The 25,406-nt window shown below is 36.1% G+C and overlaps 1 protein-coding gene across 4 annotated transcripts; it reads left to right on the forward strand.

Moving 5' to 3' along the window:
- The first annotated feature begins 1,027 nt into the window (after window positions 1–1,027).
- On the forward strand, window positions 1,028–25,406 carry LOC136834757 (disintegrin and metalloproteinase domain-containing protein 19-like). Of its 4 annotated transcripts, XM_067097365.1 has the most exons (15): window positions 1,030–1,158; window positions 7,070–7,349; window positions 10,660–11,540; window positions 11,908–11,981; window positions 13,842–13,997; window positions 14,351–14,526; window positions 14,947–14,997; window positions 15,458–15,643; window positions 17,135–17,396; window positions 17,905–18,048; window positions 18,326–18,501; window positions 18,887–19,079; window positions 19,539–19,737; window positions 21,689–22,006; window positions 22,231–25,406. In XM_067097365.1, the coding sequence occupies exons 3-15, from the start codon at window positions 10,877–10,879 to the stop codon at window positions 23,436–23,438; spliced, it is 3,807 nt and encodes a 1,268-aa protein (XP_066953466.1). In that variant the 5' UTR covers window positions 1,030–1,158; window positions 7,070–7,349; window positions 10,660–10,876; the 3' UTR covers window positions 23,439–25,406. The 4 variants fall into 4 exon arrangements, with proteins under 4 accessions (XP_066953467.1, XP_066953465.1, XP_066953466.1 ...); XM_067097366.1 differs by lacking the exon at window positions 21,689–22,006 and having other exon boundaries at window positions 1,028–1,158; XM_067097364.1 differs by lacking the exon at window positions 7,070–7,349 and having other exon boundaries at window positions 1,028–1,158.

A 25,406-nucleotide genomic window follows, 5' to 3' on the forward strand; every position in this document is an offset into this window, starting at 1 on the left:
TATATATATATATATATATATATATTTGTAAAAAATGAAGATAGTAGCAGACACTCAAACACCAGGCAAATTGGAGTAACGGAAAGGCGTTGTTTTTTCTTTAGCCATTTAATAATACGCCGACGTTTTGTATCTCTTGATACAATTTGCAGGCTGAAAAAGCGATGATCTTAACCAGTAATTACGTATACCTTTTACTGTTTATACCCAATTACTGTTTAAGTTCACCGCTTTTCAGCCTGGAAAATGTATCAAGATACGTGAAATGTCGGCGTATTATTATATGGATAAAGAAAAAAGAACGCCTTTCCGTTACTCCAGTTTGCCTATATATATATATATATATATATATATATATATATATATATATATATATATATATATATATATATATATATATATATATATATATATATATACATATACAGGATATATTACTCACATGTCATTTCTTAAATCTTCTGTGATCCCCTCGAGTCGCTTTCACTTGCTAGTTCATATGCAAATGAGATCTTTCAAGGTTATCAGAGCGGACTTACGGGTTACATTTAGCACATAATCATACAAAATCAATACAAAAACGATGATTTTACATCATGACGATACTGTATACTGATTAGTGAGACAAGTGAATCTTGGTTGATTTCCAAAAAATCTGTTTAATACAGTTAAGAAGAATTTGTAGGTAAATTATGTAACTTTTCTTTATGAGATGTTTATAACTATGCTAATTATTGTCCTCAAGTACGTGACTACTTGTCAGAGAAAAGGTTTATCTTGACTTCGTACGAAAACATGAAAATATAATTGTAAAAACAGGCACCTTACAATGTACTGTAAATAAAAAGTCAGATTTTTGTAGATGTTCTCATATACTTGCACAGTTTCAGATGATTAGTTCTTGTCAAAAGAAATGACACGATATATTGAATACAACAATTTCATCAATGAGAATCTCGTCTAAATACGAAAATCGCCGTTTTCAGACAAGCATCCGTTTAAAGAGTGTACCGAGATGCAGATAACCTCAGTTTAAAAGGTGTCACCGTACGGGAACCGTCCGGTTATCTGAGCAGGGGAACGCGCGTCAAGAGGGGACGTTTTAGCATAAGGAACGCGGCCTGAGTCTGTCTCTCTCTCTCTCTCTCTCTCTCAAGGGTGAGTTCCTGTATTCGTTTTTTAAAGTTGTTAAATGTTATGGTTTTGAAATTACAGAATAGTTAGGCACACAAATATAAATATATATTGTATATGTATGTCGATGTTTATGAGTTATATATATCATTATTATTAGCTGTTAAATGCTCTGCTTTTAAAATTATAAATTAGTTAGGCATAAATAATATATATATATATATATATATATATATATATATATATATATATATATATATATATATATATGTGTATAATATCGATATATATAGTTATATATATCATTATTATTATGTTAAATGCTATATAAAAATTATAAATTAGTAGGTATATATATATATTATATATATATATATATATATTAGCTGTTAAATATATATTTAAAATTATAAATTAGGTAGGGTATATATATATATATATATATATAAAATATATCGATGTTTATGAGTTATATATATCATTATTATTAGCTGTTAAATGCTATGCTTTTAAAATTATAAATTAGTTAGGGCAAATTGTGTGTGTAATGATGATACCGATGTTTATGATTCAGTGGTTGCTAGGGGAAATGTTTCGATGTGTTGCTGATGGGCCTACTTTATATATGTAAGAAATGGCTAATGTTGTGAAATATATATGCACATGGGGCTCTTCCTCGATTACTATATATATATATATATATATATATATATATATATATATATATATATATATATATATATATATATATATATATATATATATATATATATATATATATATATATAAATATATATATATATATATATATAATTCATTTATTTATTTATTTATTTATCTTTATATCGGTATGCTAACGAGGGAAGGGACCGAAGTTTACAGGTATACACATCCGGCGAGAAGCTGAATGTTTATGTCATTTTATCTGTAGTTGGGAAATCTTTCTGTTACGTAAAATCTCTCTCTCTCTCTCTCTCTCTCTCTCTCTCTCTCTCTCTCTCTCTCTCTCTCTCTCTCTCTCTCTCACACACACACTTCACCAGTTTAGGCCTAAGAGGTAACAGCCTATCATGTAGAGGCAAATAGGTCAATGACCTTACATCCTGAGTTGAGTGATTTTGATATAACCATAAGCCTAATTTATTTCGACTCTTCAGGTAATGAGTTGATGTGAGAAAATGTCAACTATCCTGATGTGTCCGCTACAGAGAGAGAGAGAGAGAGACCTGTTAATTATATAAATTTTAATTTCTTTATTATACAGATTAAGAGTGTGAAGAAAATTATGTAAATTCCATTCCTATAAGGACTATTATTATGTACATATGGGTGTCTTGTCTGTGTTAGATGATGTGTGTGTGTGTGTGTGTGTGTGTGTGTGTGTGTGTGTAAGTGCGCGCGCGAGGGATAGATAGATCCAGAGAGAGTTTGTTGTGTTCTATCTTGAGAGGTAAATGACTTGCCTAGGCGGAACAAGGAAGGCAACAGGGCCTCTGCAAAAGTTTTGGAAACGGGAGTACTTACTTTTCCTTCTTTTCATTAAACTTTAGCATGAAACGATTCTCTTCCTGCCACGTAGATGTCACTGCTGTGACGTCACCACAAAATAATTTTCCTTCAATCACGGATGTTATTTGACATTTAGACATTCCATATTTTTTATCTACTGTCATGTCATCTTCAGTTTATATGCGATTATGTTTGTTCATTAGTTGCTATATCTTTATTTATTAGTTCTGATTTGATACTTGGTTGTAATCTGTAAAGAGATATGCTGTATTTACGTCCCGAAAGGTACACATATTTAACGAAAATAGTTAACACAACTTTTCTATTTTATAAATAAGATAATGTCTTTGTGCCTGCAGTCGATACAAAGATATTAAATAGAAGTAAAATTTTTACGGAAATATTACGCCTTATGGACTATTCTTTTTTACACAGCAGAATATTAAGTAAAAAATTCAGTCTTAGTTCTAGCTGTTCTGTTGATTTATATTATATATGTGCGTGTGTTTATAATCTAGGAGAACAGCGGCGGAGAAAAAACATCCTCTCCGGACAGCAATGAATCTGACTATCGGAAATGATGATTAGATAAAATAAATTTCGGGATATGATGTCATTCCCGAGTAGGCATGAGCCGGATTTCAGAAATCTCCAGTTTCGAATCGGATTAAAAAGAGGATTAGACAGAGGATTAGAAAGAAAGATGATGGGAGGAATAATAGAATGGGTAAAAGACTAAATTGGAGACCGCTAGTAGATGAGAAGAAGGGAGTTGAAACAATAATAGAAAAACAGTAATGAAATAGAAATATGGTAAAAATGTGAGGTAGACGACGATAAACAAGAGAAAAAGGAGACGGTGAAGAATGAGCACAAAGCAAAACAGAAGAAGGAGAAGCTTAAGACACTAAGAAAATACCCAGAGTGATACCGAGAAAAAGAATCCCAGGAATAAAAACAAAGAAATTGTAAAACAGAGTTAATCAATTCTTGGAAAAACCACAAAGATTATAACAGAGAATTGCAAGATAGACAAAAGATAGAGAGAGGAGCAGATGACTAATATACGTCAAGTTAATTGTTTTTAAGTACCCTTCTCCCTTTTCTAGTTCTGCCAACTTCCCTCAGTAGCTGACTGACCTCCAGCAACTCGATGCACCGTTCAGTTAAACAAGGGGACGGGGGTTTAACGGGAAAGTGCTCATGTCTCTTCGTCCTTGCTCGGCATTCGAATCCTGGTTGCCTCCTCGTTTTATACATACATTACATACATATACATATATATATATATATATATATATATATATATATATATATATATATATATATATATACATATATATATGAACTATATATATATATATATATATATATATATATATATATATATATATATATATATATATATATATATATATAATATATATATTTTCATGGTGACCTCAATTTTATTTGGGGTTTTCTAAATAGAATTTATTTTTTCAACAAATATATCTATCATAGCTAATTTAGAGCATTATATATTGTCTATAATTCATCTGCGTTTTGTTATTTTTTCATGGAACTAAAGTAATAATAATAATAATAATAATATTGATAACAATAATAATTTTCTTATAATAATTTCAAGGCCCTAAAATGCCCCAAGGCTGCTGTCACTTGTTGACGTACGTAGACAGACAGAATTCTAAACAGAACGATGGATGTATACAGGAGAGGCGATACCTTCACCTAAACTGGGCTTAAAAAACCGTTATGTACACAATTTGCCAGATAAACATGGGCTTTGCAATGATGCTCTTGGGGTTTTTTTCTTATTTCTCTAATGTTTATCAGCACACGTCAGTTCTCAAGTTTTTTTCTTGGCTTTTATTATAACACGTCAGTTTTAATTTATTTTTTTTTACTGTATTCCTTTCCTCAAGTTAGTTATCAAGTTCTATCTCTTCCTCTGGCGTTTGTCAGCCCACGTCAGTTGTTCCTAAATTTAACATCTTTTCATCACGTTTATGAGCCCAATTCAGTCCCACTTTTCTTTTTGTGGTGGTTATTTGCCCACGGCTGTTCTTAAATTTTCCTCCATGTGTTTAAGAAGCCTTAGTTCTCAAGTTTTTTTGGAGTCAATGAAAGTCTAAGATACGATTACAAAGTCTACTCTTTGCTTGACTTTGTTCCTATTTCCTTTCCCGAAGCCTTTTTTATTATTTAGTTGTGTCTGTCCAAAATTTTGAGTTTCTGCAGTACGTGTATCTTTTAATAATAATAATAATAATAATAATAATAATAATAATAATAACAACCATCATCATCATCGTCATCATCATCATCATCATCTATTTCGGAGACCGAGTCTTTACACTGGTCTGTTTTAGTCATCGTTGCTAATGAAGTCTAAGAATAGACTAAGTAACCTTTGTTTTACAATATTGGCATTATTTGTTTGTTTGACGCTTCTGATTATCGTTTCTGGCTTTCGTTATTTTTCAAAACTCTGTTATATTTCATGAAAGAATTCCGAAATAAACCTCACCTGGAGTCATCAGGTATTTGGGGAAGGCATAGTGAAGTGTCCTATAAAATCAACACTGGTTATAAAACTTTCCGTTGTTGTATTCTCTTGCTCATTATTTTCATTGCGTGTCTCTATTCTTATCTTGAAAAACAATCAAGTAATAATCTTTGTTATTTAACCGCACGCTTAAAATGGAAATGATGTTGCACAAAAGAAGAACTTTTGTGTGTTTTTCCATTTCAGGAAGGCGTCTCGTTCTAGATGACCTTGGGCCATCATGCAATCTCTTGGTTTACATTCTGAATCATCTCTGACGCTATTACCAAGATAAACAGCCAAACATGTTCATTAGCTGGGAGTTCTTCCTCATGCAAACATGCAAAATGGGAGGGGGCGTGTTTTTGATGGGGGTGAGGGTGTTGGTGGGTGGGGAAAGGTTTAATATCGTTGAGGTTGTATGATGAGGTTGTGGTAATGTCAAGGACGAAAGTATAACCCCTTTCAGAAATCTCTCGCTTGTTACAAACGGTTAATAAAAGTCACACGACGCCAGAGATAGTTACGGATTAACTGACTTCATAAACATGTATTCTGAGCAGCCAGCCAACTTGGTGTTGGACCCGTGGGAGGAGGGATGGGGGAGGGGGATGTTGTCTTAGAGTGGGTACAGAAAGAAGCCCTGGGTATGGAGGGATTTGTCAGAGGGGTAGGGGGGAAGACAAGGGTATTCCTGAACAACGGGTACATCTGTCGATGACTCAACTAACGTCTAAACAAAAGAAAGTCTCGTCAGAAGTAACGGTTTATCGTCGTATGGGTCTAGGACTAGGCTCTCCATTCCCACAAGAAAGAGTTTAATTTCATTTTTATAGTATTGCCTCTCAAGAAGGAGGCTTCTGTTACATGAAAGCCAGACAGACAGACAGCTGTGCCTTCATTCTCTGCTTGAGGTTTCTAGCCGGTGATCCTGCGAAGGATGGAGATAATAAAGATAAAGAGATAAGAATGAAGACGAGTGGTCCTATTGCCGATATGGGTCTATGAGGAGGTTCACTTCCTCTGCGCCTGCGCTGAGAAGTGTGCCCTCTGTTTGTGCCTTTGGACGACGATCAAGACAATAATAAATTGAGAATAAAAGTTCCCTTTTATTCTAAAGCTATTTCCTGACAAGCCTCCTTTGAATCCACGTGGGGCTAGGTCTTGTGTGGCTGGCTAAGATGAGTCTTTCAGTACGCAATGTGAGTCATCTTTTTAAGGTTTTCTGAAGGACTGGGCCGTACCACGGATATTAACCAAGAAATGAAAAGACATCATCTTGCAACGATCGCTGTACAACAATGATTATATTTTAAGATAACTGAAGCAATAGGTCTTTTCATTCGAGGGTGTTTAAAATGGATTAATATCCTTTGATTAGAAAAAAAATATTGTTTGCAAGGAACTCGCTTCTGAAAAACTCAAACCAGATGCGAGATGACGAACAACCAAACCCAGAGGAAGTAAACAAATGCTGCCAATATTCTCAATGTTCCTATTAGAGAGAGAGAGAGAGAGAGAGAGAGAGAGAGAGAGAGAGAGATGGAGGTTGAAAGAGGAAGTGGAAGCCGAAAGGGAGAGAGACAGAAGCAAAGAGAGGATGCACTTAAGTTGTTAAAAAAGGTACAAGAAGAAGATTAACGAATCATGTACTTTATCTGATATGATAATCGAGGAAGTGTGTTTATGCCCGCTCGCATGTGTACGTGCACGTGTGTGTGTGTGTGTGTGCGTGCGTGTATGTGTGTGTGTGTGTTTAGCTATATTCACATATATGCCCTTGCATGTGTATGTGCATGAGTAAGGGTATAAGTTTGCCAGAAATAATGCTGAACTATGGCACCGAGAGGACAGTTGCACCATAACTACAGACTACAGTTTCAGTGCACATCAGGGGTCTGCCCGAGGGGAAGTGGTACTGCCGCCCTCCGAGGGGATTGGCCGAGGGAGGCACCACACGCTAACTTCGCTCACTCTGATGCCCCAGTATTGGGGAGTGCCCAAGGGAGTGTGGTTGTGTAAGCCAATGCAGCCAGCCTTGGGCATCTGAGAGTCCTAAGACCGAGAGAGAGAGATATTTTGTGAACGGGCTGCTCGAAGTCGATCACATGGTCATCTGTCAAACGGCCATTGACATGAGCGAAGGAAAGCGCTGATGGTTAGTTTTTTCGTGTGAGTTTTTTTTAATAGTTAGTTGTTTTATTTCGTTAGTGATTTTTACCGAGTGGAGTGAAACTTCAAGTTCATGTGAGTATTCTCTACTGTTCATTTCATCAGTTTGTGATTTCTAAGAAAAAAAAATTATTCAGGATGAGTGTGAGGAAAGTTGTAAAGAACAAAATTAAAAATTTGTGTATAAATAACAATTATTCATTCTTAGGAATAGGCTTTTTTCTTTTGTAGTCTTGGTCTTCAACCTATTCAATGATTTTCGTGGTTGCGTTGTGTAGTACAGAGGTTTTTATGTTTTTTTTTTTAATTTTGTACTTTTCTTGTATTATTTAAAGGGGTTTTTCAGTTTTATTCCGCATTTCAAGCTTTAGTTTATATATACACACACACACACACACACTATATATGTGCGTGTGCCTGTGCACGATTCTCTTTTATGCAGAGTATATCGAAGTGGAGTGTAAAATGTCAGAACTATTCATTGTTTAGGGAGTGACGTCAAACGTCTGACAGTCAAAATAATCGGTAGCAACGACATTCTTATGATGACAAGACGATAAAAGCGATTGTCACTTAACTTGCACTAGTTAAAGTGGCAACAATTAAAGCTTTAGTGTTAGTCAGCACATAATATTATCTCCATCTAATCGAGGTGTTGATAACGTTTATATGTTTGCCTGAGGCTCTGTTTAAAAGAGAGAGAGAGAGAGAGAGGGAGGGAGTATAATGTTTCGATTATTAGATCGGGGGCGTAAACGATGATGATTCGATTACTCTGGCCTCCAAAGAATAACTATCTATCTGTCTGCTTGTAAGGGTAAAGGTGCTACAGGAAACTATGAGTTATTTGTTCATAACGTTAATGGAGAAGTACATAGCAGGATTTTGAGTGAGAAAGTAAGATGCATGACAGAAGGATTAGTAGGGCAGAACAGTGTGTGTTCAGACAAGAAAGAGGGTGTGCAGATCATGTGTTTCATATGAAATAATTATGTGAGGAGTTGGAAAGTAAGGAGTAAAGGCCACATGTGGAATAAATGGACCTATGGAAAGCTTATTATAGAACTGATTTAGAGGCAATATGTTAGGCGTTCAGGATATTTGATATACAAGACAAATTGCCTAGAAATATAAAAAGCTTTTATGATGAAAGTAAAGAGATTATTCAGATTTCTAAACGAGAGAGTCACTAGTTTGGTGTAAAAATTGGGCTGAGACAAGTGTGTTATATGGCTATTTAATATCTTAATGGATGGAATAATATCACAGGCTGGAGAAATGGTAGACAATTGATTTTAGATAGTAAAGAGAAATTGCAAAAAACATGTGAAAGATATTAAAAGTATTTGCAAGACGAGGAAGCATAGATTAAACGTGAGTGAAAGTAATGTTATGAGGAGAATTGGAAACCAAGGAGTAGGAACAAATAATAAAGAGATTGTTCAAATTTGTAAACGAGAGAGTGACTAGTTTGGTGTAAAAATTGTACTGAGACAAGGGTGTGCAATGTGGCTATTTAATATCTCAGCGGATGGAATATTAGAAGCTGGAGAAATGATAGGTAATTGGTTTTAGATAATGAAGTGAAACTGTAAAAAACTTGTGAATGATTTAAAAAGTGTTCACAAGACGAGAAAGCCTAGATTAAACATGAGCGACAATAAGGTTATGAGCAGAATTGGAAACCAGGGAGATGCAATAAAGAATGTTGATATGGATGGTAGCCGATTGGGAGCAATTGATTCATATAGGCGTTTGGGAGTAAACATATCATGATGATGGCAGGATGAGAGAAAAAATTAGTCACAGAGTGGGTGAAGCCAGGAAGGCAGCAAGGTTTTTGCAATAGATTGGGAGGAACATTAGAGTGTCTGTAGAAACCAAGATTAAAATGGAAATGTCGATGTTGAATATGAATGGGACAAGAGGCTGAAGATGTAGGGGTGGATTGTTTGTGTTGTACAAGTGGAGTAAAAGGAACTGAAAACGTAAGAAACGTGGAGGTACATAGAACTGGTGAAAATCTGAGTATAGGTGAAAGGTTGGATCAGTGAATCGAGATGATAAGTCATATAGAAAGAATGGAGAATGATAGGCTGATGAAAAGGCTTAGGACATGCTGTACAAATGAAATGAAATGAAAGGAAGGGAGAGAATGTGTGCAATACAGAGTTGATCGAAAGGTGCAGTGTGCGTAGGTTGATTCAACAAAATGGGAGTGAGTCTTCGTGTAGGTGTATAAGCTGCTGAAATTATGAAAGATATTTGCTCTGGGGTTTATGTAGTATTCAGGAGTTAAAATATGAATGTGGCAGTAACATTTATCTTGTTTCTTAGATGGGCAGCAACTTCTGGGGCTGCTTCCATTGAAAAATTGTATGAAATTATATATATGCATACATGCATATATATATATACACATATATATATATATATATATATATATATACAAAATAAACAATGGACAGGTGTTAAGTGCTTGTGCGTATTGTATCCACATCTTCAGGGTTACATGTACCCGGAAGATGTGCACGTAATGCATGAAAGCACTTGGTACATATCTATAATTTTACTTTTTTCCAGCGGTTTTCTATACACCCATATATATATTATATATATATACATATTTATATTTATAAATATATATATATATATATATATATATATGTGTGTATATATATATATATATATATATATATATATATATATATATATATATATATATATATATATTATATTATGGTGACTGGATGTTTTATATACAATACAATCAGGAAGCAAGAACTTACTTGTTTTAATTATTTGTGTGTTCAGGGTATAATAACATACAAAAAGCAAAAATTAAATTTGAAAAAAGCATATCCATAACAACACATTTCTGTGTACAAACTCTTTCATTCGCTATTTCAAGGTATTATTATTATTATTATTATTATTATTATTATTATTATTATTATTATTATATTATGCAGTTTAATGAGACCTCTGAGTCATAGTTCACGGTTTTAATAATTAAGGGCGTACTCGAATGATTTGTTCTTTCATGTCGAAGTTGGACAACTGAAATGTGTGGAGAGACTAGCTGAACCAGGTGAAAAGTAAAGCAATGCAGTTATAGTCGAAGGAACTCTGAAAATAGCTAAATGCTGTCTATAATACGCATTTCAAGGCTCACAGTAGGCGGTAACTCTTGAGAGCAAATTTAAAGTTCATATTTTTTATTAATTTTTATGAAAAGTTTACAAAATAAATATTTATATATATAAATTTATTGCAAGAGTTTTCTTACTTTGCAGGGGAAAGATTGACAACTACCAGCAGGCAAAACGAGATAGCTCTCTCTCTCTCTCTCTCTCTCTCTCTCTCTCTCTCTCTCTCTCTCTCTCTCTCTCTCACACACACACACACAAAGTCTTGAGTAGAGCCATCATGAAGTAATGGCCGCGAAGCCGATGAAGACGTAACATGAGAAAATGAATTAATTAAATCACTTTTAAATTATCAAATGACCCAATGATCAAATCGGGAAATATGCCACGAACACCTCTCCTCCTATCTCCTCTTCCACTTCCTCGTCTTCCTTTTCTTCTTCTTCCCTGTTTCAGTTACATCTCGTTCTTTTCCATTTTCTTGAGCGTTGTCACAGTGGGACCCTTGTCGGCTCATGGCCTCGAAGTGACGTCATCTGGAGTGACGTCACGGCACCCTGAAACCCCAACTGTTATTCTGTCACCGAAGACAGCCCCCTCTCATGTTTTCACCACCTCCATGCCACGGGTGATTGACGGCAAATTACCTGCTATAGCAAACGGAAGTGCCACTCTCGTGACATCACCAGCTAGTCAAGATGTCGACCCAAAAGAGGCAAAGGCAACGAAAGCAGGAGAAGAAGAAGAAGATCCCCAGGTGACCAGAACAATGCAGAGTAACCCAGAGTCAAGTGACCCCAAGTCAAGTCACCTTGTGGAAACGTCGCTGGAGAAGCTAATGTCAACAATGAAGTCTCGTCGAGAAGATGAAATACTAGAAGAGGGAGATGATGATGCTGGTGATGCTGCTCGTGTTGATGGGGAAGATGAAGTCGTAAACTGCAATTATAAAGAAGTGGCTGAAACGAACGTGGGAACAGGCGCAGAAGAAGATAATGGTGTCGCATATTTGAAACACGAACGGAAGAGTAAGTTCTTTTTGTTTTTGTTGCATTAACCATTAAGCATACTTAGAAAAATGCTCCTGCATGTGAGAAACTGGTCTCTAATTGTAAATAGATTACTCTCTCTCTCTCTCTCTCTCTCTCTCTCTCTCTCTCTCTCTCTCTCTCTCTCTCTCTCTCTCTCTCCTTTACTGCCTGTATTGTAATTAAGAAATTTATATTTCACTGTGAGTATATACTTAAATTTATTGTCCTCTGTTGACGAGGTAACCTCTCTCTCTCTCTCTCTCTCTCTCTCTCTCTCTCTCTCTCTCTCTCTCTCTCTCTCTCTCTCTCTCTCTCTCTCTCTTCTTAAAAGAGTAAAAGCCCGTTGTTTGGTTTTGCTTTTCAGATCATTCCAATTTTGTTTCTGACGCCGAAGGTGAAGATGTATGGATTCCAGAAACGGCAGACCTCCATTCACGGGTAAGTCGGCATATTCAACATTTTTTTATTATCATTATTTGTTAAAGCATTCGTAATGACTTCTCTATTTTTTTTATAGATTTATTGATAGGGTATACTTTCATTTAATTGATGGCTATTTTGGTTATCAATGAACCGACTTTTAGGTTGCCATCAATACTGTTTGCTTTCCTCCAACGTTCATGACTTGGTCATCGTTTTGTTTAGTTATTTTATGCGGTATTTCATTGAGTTAATCGCCAATTTTCTTTTATTTTTTGTTTTTACTCTGAAGATTTTTTCAGTATAGTCGATAACATAATTTTTCTTTTACCGCATTCCTGATCGATAGGAATTTTGCTTTTGTAGTTAGTTTTCTGTAAAAGAAAACTGAGATGGCTTTGTCTGTCCGTCCGCACTTTTTCTGTCCGCCCTCAGATCTTAAAAACTACTGAGGCTAGAGGGCTGCAAATTGTTATGTTGATCATCCCCCCCTCCAATCACCAAACATACCAAATTGCAGCCCTCTAACCTCAGTAGTTTTTATTTTATTTAAAGCTAAAGTTAGCCATAATCGTACGTCTGGCAGCGCTATAGGTACCAACAACACAGTCCACCACCGGGCATTAGCTGAAAGTTTCATGGGCCGCGGCTAAAAGTTTCATGGGCCGTGGCTGAAAGTTTCATACAGCATTATAAGCTGTACAGAAAACTCGACTGCGCCGAAGAAAGTTCGGCGCATTTTTTACTTGTTTATTGCGTAGTCAGTCACCCGTAGGTCACAGTTTATTTATTTCGACAAAATTGCAATTTTGTTTTGACAAAATTAACTTTTAGTTTCGACACACTTGTCATTTTGTTTCGACAAAATTACCATTTTCTGAAAAAAATGTACATTTTGTTCCGACAAAGTTGCCATTTTATTCAGACAAAATTGCCATTTAATTCAGACAAAATTGCCATTTTTTGTCGCCTTCACTTTGTTAAGTAAACCGCCATTTTAATTTGTTTTGCCACTTGACATTTGAGTTAGTAATATTGTGTTCAATTTGTCTTTTGTTCTTCAGGAAGTAAAATGTCAGTGCTTTAAGTCGTTCATAAGTATATTCCATGCATGATTTTATTATTTTTAGTAAGAGTAAGACATTTTCGTTTTTTTTTATTTTACTTTCTCTTGGAATTCGGGAAAGAAACAAAATTGGTTTCCATTCCGCATCGAAGAAGTAAACTTTCAATTTGTAATCGTTCGCGCTTTCTGTCTTCTCTTGCTTACTATTCGTCCACGAGGGAGTAAACTTCATTCCTCTTTTCCTTTTTGTGTTGTTTATGCAGCCCTTGCAAGAATTTAGAGAAGGGAAACCATCCACATAAACAGATTGAGTTGTAGCTCTGCTTTGGCTAACAGCCATCTTTTGTGTCTGTGATTCCTTTAGTACTCTTCATTTTGAAAGGCATCTCCATTGCTTCCTGCAACATTAGATTTTGCTCTGGTTATTACAAAAAAAAACGCACACACACACACACACACACACATATATATATATATATATATATATATATATATATATATATATATATATATATATATATATATATATATATATATATATATATATATAGATAGATATATATATATATATATATATTCAAAGGACTCTTATTAGAAAAGAATAAATCATTACTTACCTTTCTGTGTGTGCGGAGAGTAGCTAAATTTTGCTTTTGTATCTGTCTGTACAAATATTGAAAGTAGGTAAGTCTATATGTCTGTCTGACGTGTAGTTAAATGGTCTGTTTTTATAACTGTGGCCAGGTTATCTTATGCATCTAGCTAGCTGTCTATCATTCTACCTGATTTTCAAGATAACGAACTAACTGCAGGTTCGTCGAGAAGCCATCACCCTCCACGGCCCCCTGTGGACAGACAAAAATACGCTGTTTGTCGAACTGGTTGCCATAGCAGACTACGACTTTTGTCAGAAGTACCGTGGAGGAACAATCGACAGAATTGCCAAAATTGTTGGGGTCGCCAACATGGTAAGTGAATTAATATTGTAGTGAAATAGCAGCCAAAACTTCTAACTTGGCCTCATGAGGATTTAACCATTCAAGCATTGCTATAAATCTTCAGTTCATCGAATGTTAATTAAAACAGAACACAGAAAAATAGAGCACGTTAGAGATTGGGAGCTGTTCGTGAACTTGTGCCAAGTGTGTCACTAGTCAGGCAGAAGGGTAAATCGCAATGTATGGTTTGAAAGAAGCTTTATTCCCCTAATAAACAAATGCATCTTGTGACCTGAGTGTGTCACAGTATAAACTCTCCATTCCATAGAAACAAAGTAGCTGATGAAAGCCGAAAAAATGATAGCTTGGCCTCCTATTTACAGGTATTTGCTCCTCTCGGCGTTGTAGTGGTTTTGGCCGACGTTGAGTTGTGGAGTTCAGGCAACATGGCCAACGTTTACCCTACGAAGGAACAAACACTAAACTCCATCAATAAGTACAGGGAGAATTTGATCAAGAATGACCCTAGGAAGCTCAATGACAACGTCATGCTTATCACGTGAGTATGATATTTTACCAGAGATCGTTTTATGTTACAAGAAAAGAGTAGAATAGGGCATATTTGATCCTTATCTTTAGGTCGAAGTATACCAAATATTTACAGTATGATAACAAGGGAATAAGTCATTTATTATTCTTACCCTTGCATCAGGGTGGGAAAGCTAGAATTAGGAGAGTTGGGGCTACATTGCTAATGAATTGTCAAAACATGACTAGGAACAGGTGAATTTAGACTATTTCAGCGTTATTCTAGAAACTACAAAAGAAAAGTTCTTAATGATAATTAGGTAATTATTTTTATCTCCATTTTTCAACTATTTTTCATGAATCCAGTATATAATATGAATAAAAGAGTACTCATAAGATTTGGGTGTTACGTATAATATCATCCACTAATATCAACTATTTCCTCCACAAGGACAAAAATTGAAAATGGTGCTGGCGTCGCCTCCGTCGGTGGAATGTGCAGGTAAGCGATGATAAAAGATTGAAAGGTAAAACGAAATTTATACTAAATAATGTAATTGTGTACTTATAGGAAATGCAAGTCTTTTGCTCTGATATGTTCCAGTCACTAACATTACAGGATTGGCAGTAGACTGATATGTAATGTGCTTGTATTCCCAGATTAAGTCATGGTGATCATTCATGAGGTAGAAATTTAGTCTGTTCCAAATTTCGTATAATTCATGGTAATCTTAGATGAAAAAAGACTGGCCACACAATACAGTGTTTGTCTAATAAATCTGTGCACAGCAGACTTGGAGCAGAGATTTGCTTTGTAGATGTCCTAGTATAGTCAAGGTATGATTGAGGCATATATATTCCTTGTAATAATTCTTCATCTGGTATTCATGTCTTTGAATTTTATCAGTTTGTACCCACAGTGCCAGTAAAGCTAAATCTCAGCTTCCCTGTCTCTTTTTCAGCGAAGACAGATCTGTAAACATTATCCAAGATGTCAGCAATGACTTCCCCATTGTGGGGCTTTTACTTGCCCATGAAATGGGTCATAACTTCAAGATGAAGCATGACGGTCCGGAAGGAGGGGAGTACGTCCCAGGAATAGGGAGATGCGATGACTATGAAGGTTCCATAATGCAACCATCTTTGAGGTAAGCTAGATCCTGAAGATACTAAATCTCATTGCAGTATGGAGAAGAAATTATCTTGTTTTGACACTGGCAAAATAAGTTCTGCACTCAGATGAATTTTTTTTGGATTTGTAATGTTCAGAATGAACTTTGAAGCATTCTACCAAATCAGTAAGTCAGTACATTGTGAAGACAGGCAAAAATATTTTACAATAAATGGTAGGCAAGCACTGAGTCCCCAATTTCTAGCGACAGGTTTAGTGGTGAGAGCTCTCTGTTTCAGATTATTGGAACTCATCTAAGGCTGTAGCATTTCTGCATAAAAATCAGTACAAAAGACTTGTTACCCTTGATGCCTTCTCTTGCCGTGGTAACCATAGTCCTACTGTTACTTGTGAATGGTAATGACAAAATCTTTACATGAAGCACCATATAGCATAATGTGACCTTGAAACACAAGGATTTTAAGTGGTCTTTCTAAGCCAAAAAACGTAAATTACAGTTTCAGTGACGACCTTGGTCTTTACAGCCATGAAAACGAGTAGATTTCATGTTACAATTATTCAGCTGTTTCCAACCTTTAAATGCTTTCAACAGTTTAAATTCACACAGAGCAGATCACAGACAGATGTACCATTACTCGCTAGGCCAATAATATTCAGATCCTCGCTTTTCCAGAGTCAGAACCTGAGATATTAATTTTTCATTGGTGCCTACAAGGTGCAATAAGGAAGTTGTCTTTCACTGATTCATCAAATAGTTATTCAGATACAGACCTGGCTGTTCCCACTTTCAAATAACAGTCATTTACTTGTTTTATTATTGCACTGGAACTTGCTTCATCTGATTTCTTAGCTCAATGCCATTACGGTATTTTTACACGGTTGCTATTTTTATTATTTTTATTATTCAGAAGATGAGTCCTATTCATAAGGGATAAACCCACAGGGGCCATTGATATGAAATTCAAGCTTCCAAAGAATATTGTGTTCATTCGGAAGAAGTAACAGAAGCTAGTGGGAAACAGAAAGAGGAGATCAGTTATTAGAAAAAAGATAAATTAAATTAATAAATGAACGAATAAACATGTGAGTAAATTACTAAAATACAAGGAGAATTGCATTAGGGTAGTACTGTATCCATTGCATCTTCTTTTGAACTTCTGAAGTAGACTCGTGATCTAATAAATACTGAAGGGAATGTTCAGTCACGGATTTATTTACTTAGCTTATGTAAAATCAAAGATTTTGCTGCTGTTTCATATTGTTTACAGTCGTTGTTAAATCCTCGTCAACAATTCAGAACCATAATCTTGCAGTTCATTTCAAATGTAATATCTTACACAGATGTCATGTTTGTTTTTTTTTTTTTTTTTTTTTTTTTGTGCTGACGCATTTGCGTGATAGTTTGTTTTGCGTGGTATTGTATATCATAGATGAGTGGTTTTGCCAGGATTAAACTTGCCACTGTGAAATGAGAACCCCATTGTAATAACTCTACATTTTATCTCAGCTTACATAGCTCTCTGGATCTAGAGTGGAGTATATGCAGCAAAAACTACATAGCGACAATGAGGAAAACTGATGACTTAGACTGCCTGAAGAACATTCCGACGGAAAGCTACAGGAGTGTCTGTGGAAACGGAATCGTGGAGAGTGGAGAAGACTGTGACTGTGGCATACCCGAGCTTTGCAAGAACCCTTGCTGTAACCCCTCCACTTGCCGTTTCGCCCCTAGAGCTCGGTGTGCATCCGGTGCTTGCTGTAATACAGCTGTAAGTTGGTCTGTGGTTCAGCGTTAACAGTTCAGAGATGTAGTATGTACTGTCGTCCTCAGTCCTCAACATTTTAGGATTTCAACAAAGTTTTCATTGAGGACAAAGGTGCTGTGCACCTACATCAATTTGGAATATTTATTAGGTGGAATCGAATTTTCAGGAGATTGAGATACAGGTAATGATTTTAATGAAATAATGATAAAGCTTGAAAATTTTACTGTTTCAGCGGCCTTATAACGGAACTTGCAAATTCGGTCTTCTTTTTTTTTTTTTTTTTTAAGAAATGGATTTCTCTTCATAGTGTGGCTTCAAAACTATATCTCTTTAGTTCATAGTTTGAATTAAAGGCCTCTTAGGTAAAGCACAGTACTATAGTCATGCATGCATTCATTGTTTGGCATTGGGATAATTCTGTTAGTGAAACTTTATGGAAATCTTGAAGAGCAACAGTGAATTAAACTTCATCTGAGGAAGATTATCCATCATGGACACTTCTCTTCTTCAGACTTGCCAACCACACACAGCTGGAAGAGTTTGCCGTGGAGCATCAGACAGTTGTGATCTTTCTGAGTATTGTTCTGGAGACTCTGAACGGTGCCCTGATGACGTTCACAAAGGCGATGGCTCTTATTGTGGCTACTATAGCCAGGTGAATTGTACTTACATCTTTGTCAGTGAACAGTCTTGAAACTTAATTTAGGTAATGACTAAGGCTGTCCATCATTTCACATTAAAAGTTGATGACAGAAAGAAGATTTTGCTGGTGACAGTATGATATTTTAGGAAATGATGAATCATCAAGGCTTAGGTATAAGTGGTCAACTGATTGGAATTGTAGTAGAAACACTGTCCTTGTAAATTTCTGCAATTGCAGTGGATGCTGTTTCCTTGTAAATTCCTAATTATATACTTTCTTCCCTTTAAAGGGACACTGTTACAAAGGTAAATGTGGTGCTCATGACGAACGCTGCCAGAAAATGTGGGGATCTGGAGCAACAGCTGCAGACGCAGTCTGCTTCAAAGACTTGAACAAGCTCAATGACAGACATGGTAATTGTGGACAGGACCCGGTCACCAAGGAATATATTAACTGTGATGACCAGTATGTATCATTCAGTGATATCGATGACATACATCTACTTGCATTAGAGTACATTTTATAAAATTTTGTAAGAAACTCGTATCATTTGCTTGAATATAAAATCTGTAAGCTCCGTCTTTACTTAAGACATGTATAACAAAACTGGGATCTTTCCTAGAGTGACCCCCACGGGTTTTAACCCGGTATGTATCCACCTTTGCGGCGTGTTTAGTGCAAGCCCGTTGGGGATTACTGTAAAAAACAAACAAAACACTATAAATACAAAGATAATGAACCCCAAGAAATATTAGTCCTAGTTAACGACCCCCGAAAACCCTTGGGGGTCACTATCTAGGAATGATCCCAAAAGTGACTATGTAAACTATGTAAGGGACTTTTATTTCAGGGCACTTAAATGTGGGACCCTCTACTGTAACAATAATGGCTATGGAAAGGTGGAAGTCGGCGAAAGAACATCTTACCATGTGAACCAGCAGTGGGTGGAGTCCTCTATTTGCCAATATGTTGAAGGTTATATAAGCCATTACCCCAAGCATTCCTGGCTCTCCCCAGATGGTGCTAGTTGTGGGGACAGGAAGGTGAGTCTTGAAAGAAACACAAAGGTACTTCACTGAAGGCCTCGACATCCTCTCCAATGTGGAAGTCTGACTTTCTCGAAATGGTGTTAGTTGTGGAGACAGGAAGGTGAATTGTAATTGATAAGTGGTTCTGCCTCGGTCGAGATTCGAACCTGGGTTTTGGTAACACTGAAAACCAGTCGATTTGACCATTCGGCTTGTCAGTTATAATTCCCCTCTGGGTGTAAGTTATTCTCATGGTATATTGAATTCGATATTGAGTGAAATTGGATGCTTAATATTAGAGGATATATACATATATATATATATATATATATATATATATATATATATATATATATATATATATATATATATATATATATATATATATAAAATGCTGTTGACTTTGACAAGACAAATAGTTATTTTTGCTGTCATGTGTAATATCTCTTCTTTTGAATTCATTTCATGACACAGATGTGTGTCAACCAGAAATGCATCCGGGTTCCTGGGACAGACGACGCGTTAGAATGCAGCAAGAAGTGCTCTGGTCGTGGTATGTGTAACAGCAAAGGTCACTGTCACTGTAATCCAGGTTATGCCCCTCCAGATTGCTCGCAACCAGGGTCCGGAGGGTCCTATGACAGTGGACCTGCCGGGGAAGGGTCTTCAGGAGGTAAGTACCCAATCCTTGATTGCTATAGTCTGTTATCCTTCGAGGGGCTGAAGGTCTCTTGATTCTTTCTGGGTCGAGACTACTCACCTTATTAACAGTTCTTTTTACTTTCCTGTGCCAGGTCAGGGCGCAGGTTACTAGTCCCATTGATCTCTGCATGAGAAAAATGTGGTTGTCCAAATTACTCTTCAAATTGCCGACCTGTCCTCTTGATTTTTACGTCTCCTTAAAATCACGATGACTTTCCAACTTCTCTATGACTTGCCCCCTTCTCTTAAGGGTCATTATCATTCTTCCTGTTTCTCAGTAATAATGAATAGATCTCCACTTGGCTATTCTGTATATCTGTCTGTTTTTCATTGCCAATTGAAATCTGCTACTGCATTCAATACTGTTATCAACATTTTCACTCCAAACATGAAAAAATAACGCTAAAGAAAATAAAAATGTGGATACAGTCGACCCAAATTCGCAATACTTATGACTAAATTTTTATGCTTTGTTACAGAGGATCTTTAATAGCACCATTTGTCAAAATAATGTAAACACTGACTAAATGTCATAAATCAACATCTTATTTTCTTATGGAATTGTGATGGCAGTTTAAAATGTTACACACACATGACGGAAGGATTGACTTGTGAGGAACAGTATTGGCTTAGACAGGGAAGATGGTATGCCGGTATGTGAGAAGCAAAGGGAGAAAGCTGTATGTGGCGTACAAACACCTAGAAAAACTACTGGTAAAATTAATAGAGTAGTCATGTGCAGGGCAGGGTATTAAGGATGTATGGCAATGAAGATAAGTTGTTGAGGTTGATGAAAAGTTTATATGATGAAATGAAGTATGTTGGAATATGTAGGAGAGAGAGAGAGTGACTGGTTTAGTGCAAAAGTATGCCTGAGGTGATGGTGTGTAATGTCTCCATTATAATTCAGTGGAAGGATTGATCAGAGTACTTTGAGATGGTTCGGTCCTGTAAGAAGAATGTGTAATGATAGGTTAGTCACAAGAGAGTCTATAATTCAGAAGTATTAGGAGGAAAGAAAGGATTGGATAGTTGGTGTGAAAGAGGTGCTGGAAAGGAAGGACCCTAAGTTTTATTTCATCCATGATACAGCAGTTAAAATATGAATTTGCAAGAGGCTCTTCTGTTGTTTTTCCTCTGTACATATTCCATGTTAGAGAGAACAGCTGAATACTGAATATAATATATATATATATATATATATATATATATATATATATATATATATATATATATATATATATATATATATATATATGTTCAAGCTTGACTTTAGACTTGCAACTTGTGTAACATTAAACACTATGTTAGAGTAGCATAAGATGTTTTAAGCAGTTTTATGTCTCTTTTTTAGTAGTCCCCAAATCGACAGACCACGTATTGCATTGCCTTTCATAGAATTTTGTCTGTTAAAATGTTACTGTTTATTTAGTTAATTTTTTTTTATCACTTGAGATATTTTAGTAAAAATTCATTGGTTTCGTTTGCCTCAAGCAAGGGAAAACAGATAACCATTTAGACAAACACATGTGCTTCGCTTGTGACATCTTTTGCTGTAAATATTTGTTTTCTTCATTTTATCTTTTGTTGTAAATGTTTGTTTTCTTCATTTTATCTTTTGTTGTAAATATTTGTTTTCTTCATTTTATCTTTTGTTGTAAATATTTGTTTTCTTCATTTTAATGTTCCAGTTAACTTCTGTTCTCTGTCACTTTCGACTTAGTTTTTCTATGTGCACCAAATGACTTTTGGAACAACATCTAAACATTAACTATTTGATGGATGAGGACTCTACATTGATCTGAAGGAAACCATCCTCTGAAAGGACTCTTTTCCCCATTTCTTCTAAAATGTCCTCGTTATCCAATGCAAGTTTCTGTAACTAATCGAAAGTAACAACTGCCCGATTGTTGTCTCACCAGGACGGAAACCAACTAACCCAGTAACAACTAACCCACGTAATAACTGGCCACTGACAACAAGACCAAAACTTGACACACCAAAGCCTGCGACTCCTCGTTATAGAGAACCTCCTCGACCAACAAAACCTTACTATAACTGGCCAAAGACTACCACGACTCCTCGATCCAGAAGGCCAAAACCAACAAGGCCTCCTCCCAAGAGGCCCACAACCTCTGTTCCTCCTAGACGTAAAGAGCCACGACCAACTGGTCCTCCTAAAGTTAACCAAGACATTCTAGATGAGACAGGTAGATCTGGTACTTTGTTAGAAAGTCCAGGTCAGTATAAACTCCCACACTGTTTTTTCTTGTTAAATGACTTTTTGTTTGCCCTCTGAGAGACAAGTTCTGATGTTCATTGTGCATCTCATTTTTTTCGTTTTCTTATTGTGGACTTCAGAGGTGTTCTAAAGCAGTAATAAAATAAGTGACTCATTTGGAATAATTTCCTTTAATCTCAGCAGACTTCATCTCGTTAAATGTTTTCTACTTTTTCTTTCCAGGCGTAATTGCGGCGTTTGTCATCTTAATCCTTGTTCTGCTGCTGGTGATACTGCTGATAATCATGTGCTGCAACTGGGACAGGCTACGGAGATGGTGGGATAACACTGGGCGAAGCAAGGTTTCACCTGTTGCACCCAAGGCTGTCTCTTGCATTGACAATTGTTTCTGTGTTGCTGTGTCGAAAGCTGTCAAGTGGGTGGTTTCTCATAGTCCTATGGGTAAATTATCAAAACCTGGCTTATCTGACCCAGGAATGAAGAAACCAAGAAACAAATCTCCAGGTTACAGAGTGGATGTTCAGGTAAAGAGAATGTCTCACCCAGATTTCATCGATGTAGAGGGGCAACACACTGAAAAGATATTGCAACAAAAGCCACTCCTCCCTCCAGGGCTGCCCAATAAGCATCTGGATAATGTTACTCGTCCAAAATATGAGCAGTCTATATCTGTTGATTCAGGCTGCGTTATTGACGATCGTTATGAATCTCCTGATAGCCATTCTACCAATGTTTCTATGTCTAGCTTGGTGAGTGTATTCAGAAATTATAGCTCAAAGACGTCCAGTGAAACTGTTCAAGCTGAGAATAGGAGATCGCTCATGCAGGATCATCTGAAAGAAGTTTCTTTGAGAAGGCTTGTAACTGATCCTCGTTCAGGGCACCACAACTCTAAACACGGTTTGCCACAGCCTTACCAAAAGCCACCTGATTCGCGTCACTCGGTTTCAGCTGACTTACGCGTGAAGAACACTAATCATCCTGAAAAGTTAGCAAATAATCATCATGTGATTTCTGATAAAGATAGGAAGAATGACAAGAGTCTACCAAATGTCAGTATTCTGGATAGCAGCGTCAAGAAACCAATAATACCACCTTACAGGTCCAGGACTCCTCCAGCTATGGCTACTTCCAGAGTGACTCCACCTAGAACTACTCCCCCCAGAGCCACTCCCCCAAGAGAAGCTCCACCACGACCACCAGTTCATCAGGATGAGGTTAAAATAATATCTGGTAAAAGAAAAAGTGCCAGTAAATTCAAGGACCAAGATAAAGTCCACGTACCAAATGTGACCAAACAAAAGACTGGACCAGTAAAAAGTGAAAAGGCAGTTAATGAGTGTCCCAAAAAAGATAACAAACCCAGTGGTCCTCAAGTTCCGGGAAACAGAAGTGTTCGGAATTTAGCTCAAAAGTTCGAAAACTCTTGAATTCCTTTCAGCAGATTCTCAGCATAGAAGTGTAATGCATGTGTGATTACAGAAAGAAAGCTGTGCTTGGATTGGAAACTAGTATGTAAACTCAAAACTGACTTTCGTGTTGTTCAAGGTAATCCCAATAGATATCAAAAGTGATTAGTAACTTGGGAGTGCACTGTACACGTAGTTCGACGACTGCACTGATGCTTGAAAAGCATTTTTAAGTGTGGATCTTTCTACTCAAGATTAGAGTGCTGAGACATTACTGTATCACTTCCATGATCTCAGTTTTTCTTACAGTATTACCAAATGGAAGAGCCATCGCTTGCTATGAGATTAACATGCTTTATGAACGTTTTATTTTAAAGTGAACTATTTTTCATAACCTTTACAGACTGCAAGGAACGGTGAATCTAATCTTATGTGTGATTCGCGGCTCTGTAGTGACACTGCAACTCCTTCTTGAATATCGTCAGCGAGTGACGTTTGCCCACTCAATAGTGAATCTCATTATCAAGTGACATTTGGCAACCCCTTAGCAAGTCCCCCTTCATAGTGGTCCTTGATACAGCATTTTATTGCTGGGAACGAACTTGTACAAGTAAACCTACACTGCCAAATTACCTCCTTGTCAAAATATGCCAAACATCTCATTTGTAATCGTAAGTTGTATAATGTAAGCCTTTTCTTGCCATGAGTTCTACGGAGTCAGGTTGTATGTTATGATCAGTAATGATATTGTATTAGTGTATGCATTTTCACAATTGCATGCACTCTAATAATGATTGTATGTTATTCATGATACAAATTCCAAGATGAGTGTGGGCTGTGATTAAGATATTCACGGGCATAACAGAGACAGATATTCACTAGTGAATATAAAGTTAAAGTGACGGACACCCCAGAAGAGTTTTAAGTAGGTAACTCAGTTGCCAGGTCAGAAGATTGTTTGAGTTTGTTACTTCCCAATGAAATATTGAGGATGGGTTGAGAAAATGTGGCCTGATGAAGTTTGTCCTCAAGTCCTTTTCTGTGATTTTTTTTTTCTGTATAATAACATACTGTGTTATTTCTGATGAGTGAAAGCGTTACTGAATCGAAATTTTAACATTTATGAATTACGGTATTCATTTCCTTTACTTTTTTTTCTTTAAATGACAGTGACTAGTACTTTAGTTAATTTCCATTTTGCTCAAAGTAGATATATGTGTTTCTCTCTTTATTGTGATGTATTTCAATTCATTTTGAAATGACTTAATGCACAGTCATACAAGTACATGCTTACTTCTTGTAAGCCTCATGTTACCAATGAGATTGATAACTTCTCTCTGTGTAGTCAATCTGAATTTTTCAGAGAGAATACAGTTTTTTCTTTTATGTGAAGCCTTTAGGTTAAGTTTTTACTTTTTGGAAATTTTACTTTAAATAGTGATTTTACGAAAGTTGTTAAGAGAGGCCTGAATGTAATGGTTGAAGATTTCTTTAAACAATGATTCTCTTATCGATAGTTAACAACACAGTTCCTGCTGTAAAAATACAGCTATTTTTGTACTTTTATATGACCAATTACCCCGTCTATGCTTAAGTTAAACTTTGTTGTTCACCTTAAAATAATTGACTCGAGTCAGTTGTTTATATGTGCATGTTATTATTTATTTCTGTAGTTGTTTTGAATGTCAGTATTATCAGAACCGTTTTTATCACTATCAATCGTCAACCTTCTTAACTGTATCCTCACCATTTTTATCACTATCAGTATCAACTGTTATATCATGACCTTCATTACCTTTCACTAGTATTGTCAACGACTTCTCTATCCTTATCTTCACCATATTTTACAGCACTATCATCATCATCTCACTAATATCATCGTTATTCTTTGTACCTCACCATCATCATTATCATCACGCTTGTTATCAGTATTATACCATTATTTTAGGAACGATTTGACCAAATGATTAAATTTTCATATTGACAGTA

The sequence above is a fragment of the Macrobrachium rosenbergii genome, chromosome 54, assembly GCF_040412425.1.
Source record: "Macrobrachium rosenbergii isolate ZJJX-2024 chromosome 54, ASM4041242v1, whole genome shotgun sequence".
NCBI lineage: Eukaryota > Metazoa > Arthropoda > Malacostraca > Decapoda > Palaemonidae > Macrobrachium > Macrobrachium rosenbergii.

Bases quoted from the DNA above. Each gene is read 5' to 3' on its own strand.
- LOC136834757 (XM_067097364.1), top strand. From the start codon at position 10,877: ATGATCAAATCGGGAAATATGCCACGAACACCTCTCCTCCTATCTCCT. The intron at 11,541-11,907 runs GTAAGTTCTTTT...TTTGCTTTTCAG, and splicing joins TTTGAAACACGAACGGAAGA to ATCATTCCAATTTTGTTTCT. The intron at 18,049-18,325 runs GTGAATTGTACT...TTCCCTTTAAAG, and splicing joins ATTGTGGCTACTATAGCCAG to GGACACTGTTACAAAGGTAA.